Here is a 5743-nt window from a genome sequence, read left to right as displayed (position 1 = left end):
CTTTTGTTTGCTATAAATTCTGGGAGACAGCATATGGTGGAATTTTTATTGAAGAACCAGGCAAATGTACATGCCGTTGACAATTTCAGAAGGTGCAATAGTTTTTGTTTTTTGTTTTTTGTTTTTTTTCCCTAAAAACCTGAGTGTTCTAGAGTGGTAAGAGTCACTCAAGTCGGAAATGTTAGTAAGATTAAACTTATAATTATTGGCATATAGTAAAAAATAACACGAATAATCAGTTAGGTAGAAAAGCAGTTATTTGGACTGAGCAGCATAAAAAACAGTATATAGTAAGATTCATCTTCTCTTATAGACTGTTATTTGTAATTTGATGTTTTTGGTCCTGTAATCTTATATTAGCTAAAGGGGTTTTGTATTTTATTAATTTTATAAAGTGTAGACTTTAACTTTCAGTTTACAACTACTACTATTACCATTATCATTATTATTATTATTATTATTGTTGTTGTTGTTGTTGTTGCTGTTGTTTTCAGTCTGCAGATAGCTCTTACTTATTTGATCCCTAGCTGACTTTGAATTACAATATATCAGACTAGGAAAGCAATGGGAAAATCTTCATCTAAATCTTTGCCTACTTTAGATAAGTGACCTCAGCACAGTTTCTTGGCCATCAAAGGACTATAAATTAGCAACTTGTATTATGTCATATCCCAATGGGACATGAAGCTTGCTTGTTGTCCCTGCCTTTTAGCCTTGGTGGTAATTTACCAAGATGAACACTTAAGCACCCAAGATGCTTATACACATAAGCTAGTACATGTAAATGGTTATTATGTCTGTCCTGACAGGCAAGATATGAAATTGGTAAAGTGTATCCAATTTGCCAATTAAATATCTTTATTAAAGTTCTTGAGTGCTGTTATTTCTTTATTATTTTAGAACAGCCCTCATGCTTGCAGTACAGCATAGCTCATCAAATATCATCAGCCTCCTCCTTCAACAAAATATAAATATCTTTTCTCAAGACATGTTTGGCCAAACAGCCGAGGATTATGCTGTTTGTTGTGATTTGAGAAGGTATGTGCTTATATTAAAAGACCGGTTAATACTAAATTAAGGTTTAAAATAATTACAACTATTGCATCTTATATATTAGGTGACAGTTCATAATTTGGTTGAGGTAGTTTGGAATGGCAACAAGTTAGTCCACTTTTTAGCCAGAAATCAAACAGAAATCTAGACTAGTTAGAAGTAGCAATGAGTGCAAGATTCTTTCCGGACTTTTAAAGACCTTTATCCCTAGGGATCTCAGTGTTGTTCATTTTATTCCAAATATAACCCTTATATGTGAGATAGAAATAATGTCACATCTTTTACTTTTTCTTTCTTTCTTTTTTTAATTTTTTTTTGAGACAACGTCTGACTATGTTACTCATGTTCCTGAGCTGAAGTGATTCTCCTGCCTCAGCCTGGCAAACTGCTAGCCACCATGCCTGGCCTGACTTTTCTAATTAGTTATTAGGTCTTGAAATGTCCACTTTAGCAGAAAATCTTGTATTATCCCCTGGGGCTGTCTCCTATGCCTTCCTCCTTTGAATTTTTCAAAAAGCTAATGGGTTCCCTAAGCCCAAGGTAGAATCTTGCTTTACAAGTCAGAAGAAGGGGGGGAAAGGCCATTCTAGTCATTCTGTTGTTTCCATTGATTCACTTGCTGTATTGCTGCCATTGTAACTGATCCTGCAATCTGGTAATGATTGACTTTTGCCACCAGGATGCCCTTACTGATTCAGATTCATCACTCTTCATGGTGACTCATACACAGAGTCCACAGCTACAGTGTTTTGTTTTGTTTTGTTTTTTTGAGACGGAGTCTTGCTCAGTAGCCCAGGCTGGAGTGCAGTGGCACAATCTCAGCTCACTGCAAGCTCTCCCTCCTGGGTTCATGCCATCCTCCTGCCTCAACCTCCCAAGTAACTGGGACTACAGGCGCCCACCACCATCCCTGGCTAATTTTTTTTGTATTTTTAGTAGAGACGGGGTTTCACCATGTTAGCCAGGATGGTCTCAATCTCCTGACCTCATGATCCACCCGTCTCGGCCTCCCAAAGTGCTGTGATTACAGGCATGAGCCATTGTGCCCGGCCCACAGCTACGGTGTTTTTTAGTTCATGTACATAGGCTCAGCCATTGTTCCCAGCACCCTGCTCTGGCAGCGAGGCCTCCTGGCTCTACCCACACACATAGTGAGTAAATTGACCTTCCCCCAACACTAAAAATCTTATTTGTAGCCCACCTCTTGGCTAGGCTTAGCCTATACCTTCATGGTATGTTATCCTTTGAGACCAGTGTCCATTTTTTCTCTAGCAAATATTAATTGGGATTGTATTCAACAGTTAGGGATGTTTAAATAATGTTGCAGGAAGAAAGGAGAGGTCCCTTTGCTTTTGTTATCACATCTGTACCTTGAGGCTTTTTTCTGACCTGTGTAGCAGCTTTTGTTAGATAGCAGAAGGTTTCACATTATCCTTCAATAGAGTAATGGGCACCAACTTGGAGTTGGCCCCTCAAGTAATGTGTTTCCATAATAATGAAAATCTCTCAGGCTACTTGCATCTCTACCTCAAGTTTTTAAAATATTTTAAAATTTTACCTCACAGGAAGTCATTCAATAGAATTCTCTGTATCTAAAGTAGGTAATTTGGATTTAACAGAGCTAAGCCTTACCCATGACTCATCAGTATCCATGTATAAAACAGTGCTTTATACTTGTTTCAGTAGCACATATTCTAAAATTGGATCAATACAGAACAGATAAGCATGCCTGCTGCCTAAGGAGGGCACGCAAATTCAGAAAGCATTCCACATGTTGCACAGTCCCCAGAAGGTCATTTGACTATTTGTTAACTAGCTTCTAGGAAACAATGTGAGTCAAACCAAAACAGAAGACACCCGATAATCATTATAAAAGTATTCGTGTAAGGTGATCTGTGAAATGAGAACAGAGCTGAGTAGCACATGAGATGTTACATGCAACTATGTTGTTAGTACATGACTTGGAAATAAGGAAACATCAACTTGCATCTCTTTCATGGAACTGAAAAACAATACAAGCAGGGCTTTGTCTTGTATGTCAGTTGGAGACGACCAAGAAGATGCAGCCTCTAACACAGACCTGCTGGCTCTAAGTTTGAGGAGGTAGAGAAGGAATGGTAGTTGTCCCAGCCGGGTTTTGACACCTGTTAGTTTTCTGCCCTTGGTGTGATTGATGAGCTCAGTAATAGGGGACAATTAGGTTATATGTTTTAATGAGATAATAATATATTTATATATAAATTTAGTTACAAGTTATGAACTAGCTAAAATGCTCTGAACTACAAACCACAATGAATAGAACTAATATAACCAAAATTAGCATATTCTCTGAAAACTATGACATTCAAATATTAGAACCTATGGAAAAACACTCATCAGGTTTTATTTGAGATTCCAAAATGGTTTCAGCAATGCAGTTCAAGAATAAATTTTTCCATTGCTTTACTATTTCTCTGAACATTTAAACGTGTTATCTCATTACATCCTCCTAACGACCTAGTGAAATCAAGTAGTAAAATCTTTATTTTTTAGAAGAAGCCATGGAGCTTAAGAGAAGCAACTGGTCTGAAAACAAAATACCTATTGGTTACGGAGCGAGGACTTACTCTGAATGCAGGACAGTTTCCAGGCTGTTAAGCTAGCTAACTAGAATTAATTTACTGAGCTATACTTTTCTCAGTTTATGAGTACTTCCTGTTTTTCTTCTTTAATTAGAAGACTAATAAGTTTATAGAGCTTAAAATTTTAAAGTGTATTGGACATTAGAGTTCTGATATTAGCTCTGATATTGTCTGAAATGCTTTAAGAATTTAATCTGTTTGGTAAAGATTTTTCATATCACTATTAAAATACCAATTTTATTTATTACGTTTATTATGCATAGCATTCAACAACAAATTTTGGAACATAAAAATAAGATACTTAAAAATCATCTTCGAAATGACAATCAAGGTAAGACTTCTGATAGTAAATTTCTGATTTCCCTTGGTGATCTTACTGATTTTAAAAAAGCAAAATTACAGGCCAGGCATGGTGGCTCACACGTGTAATCCCAGCACTTTGGGAGGCTGAGGCGGGTGGATCACATGAGGTCAGGATTTTGAGACCAGCCTGGCTAACATGGTGAAACCCCATGTCTACTCAAAACACAAAAATTAGCGGGGCGTCATGGCGGGCGCCTGTAATCCCAGCTACTTGGGAGGCTGAGGCAGGAGAATCACTTGAACCCGGGAAGTGGAGGTTGCAGTGAGCTGAGATTGCACCACTGCACTCCAGCCTGGATGGAAAAGCAAGACTCTATCTCCAAAGAAAACAAAAAAGTAAGATTACATATTTTTAATCATAAAAGAGCAGTTTAAAATATATATGTTTATATATAAATTTTTTTAAATTTGTTTAGTTTAGAATTCAGAGTTATTTAAGAAGTTAGTTGTGACTGATTCTCAGTCTCAAACAGTATTGTCTGAAAAAATTCATTTACCTACTTATGATCCCTGAAATTCTACATATTTTTGTATTAATATCAATAAGAAATTAGATTAATTTAATATGTTGCATTTTCCTCTATAATTACATTGTTACAAATTGGACTTGTTATGCAAATGGATCTTCTATTTAATTTTTATAGTAAATGGTTTGCATTTAGTAAATAAATGTTAATTACAGTTGATTCTTGAATATTGTGGGGGTTAGGGACTCTGATCCCTGTGGAGTTGAAAATCTGAATATAACTTTGACTCCTTCCAGAGGTAACTACTAATAACCTACCGATGACTGGAAACTTTACTGATAACATAAACAGTCAGTGAACACGTATTTGTATGTGTTGCATTATTATATACTATGCTTTTAGAATAAAGTAAGCTAGAGAAATGAAGCTGTTATAAAGAAAATCATAGAAAAGAAAAAATATACTTACTATTCATAAACATAAGTGAATCCTCCCAAAGGTCTTCATCTTTATCATCTTCAGGTTGATTAGGCTGCGGAGGAAGAAAATGGTTGGTTTTGCTGTCTCTGGGTTGCAGAAGCAGAAGAAAAATCTGCATATAAGTGGACCCCTGCAGTTCAAACTCATTGTTCAAGGGTCAACTGCATTACACAGGAATTTGTGCCACTAAGAAAGTAACTGTCTTTAGAACTAGGAATTCAAATATCCCTTTGTGATACCATAAACAAATGGCAATAAGAACCATAAAACTGAGTCAGCGTGCACCCATACAAATAGAGGATTATTTTTGAAGATACCTACTGAATGCAGAAGCAGAAGTTATGTTACATATTCTTATACAAACAAGGTCTATTTTTAATTTATTCACCGTAAGTTGGAACTTCATGAGATATATTCACTTCTTAGAACAAGCTGTGTTTTTTTATGTGCTGGATAGTTATCATAAAAATGGAAATTTTATTGGAACAAAATAATCTGTTACCAGGCTGGGCGTGGTGGCTCATGTGTAATCCCAGCACATGGGAGGCCAAGGAAGGCAGATCACTTGAGGTCAGGAGTTTGAGACCAGCCTGGCCAACATGGTGAAACCCTATCTCTAATAAAAGTGCAAAAATTAGCCAGGCATGGGGGTGGGCACCTGTATTCCCAACTACTCAGGAGGCTGAGGCAGGAGAATTGCTTGAACCTGGGAGGTGGAGATTGCAGTGAGCCGAGAATGTGCCACTGCACTCCAGCCTG

The 5743-nt window shown here is 36.9% G+C and overlaps 1 protein-coding gene and 1 non-coding gene across 3 annotated transcripts in view; both read left to right on the top strand.

Annotated features, from left to right (window-relative positions):
• The first annotated feature begins 11 nt into the window (after positions 1-11).
• LOC116465158 (putative ankyrin repeat domain-containing protein 19) overlaps positions 12-5743 on the top strand; it is a 6622-nt gene continuing 890 nt past the window's right edge. The window contains exons 1-3 of one of the 2 annotated variants that reach the window (XM_032148336.2): positions 12-92; positions 901-1038; positions 3938-4005. In XM_032148336.2, the coding sequence (XP_032004227.1) occupies positions 34-92; positions 901-1038; positions 3938-4005 (265 nt within the window). In that variant the 5' untranslated portion in view covers positions 12-33. Of the gene's footprint in view, positions 93-149; positions 1039-3937; positions 4006-5743 lie in introns of those variants that run through there. The other variant, XR_009212344.1, reaches the window with a different exon arrangement.
• On the top strand, positions 2728-2830 carry LOC116465159 (U6 spliceosomal RNA). The gene has a single exon (XR_004247120.1). It is a non-coding gene; the product is annotated as a U6 spliceosomal RNA (small nuclear RNA).

This window comes from Hylobates moloch, unplaced genomic scaffold (genome assembly GCF_009828535.3).
Source record: "Hylobates moloch isolate HMO894 unplaced genomic scaffold, HMol_V3 SCAFFOLD_3447, whole genome shotgun sequence".
NCBI lineage: Eukaryota > Metazoa > Chordata > Mammalia > Primates > Hylobatidae > Hylobates > Hylobates moloch.
This window is presented reverse-complemented; position numbering and strand designations above follow the sequence as displayed.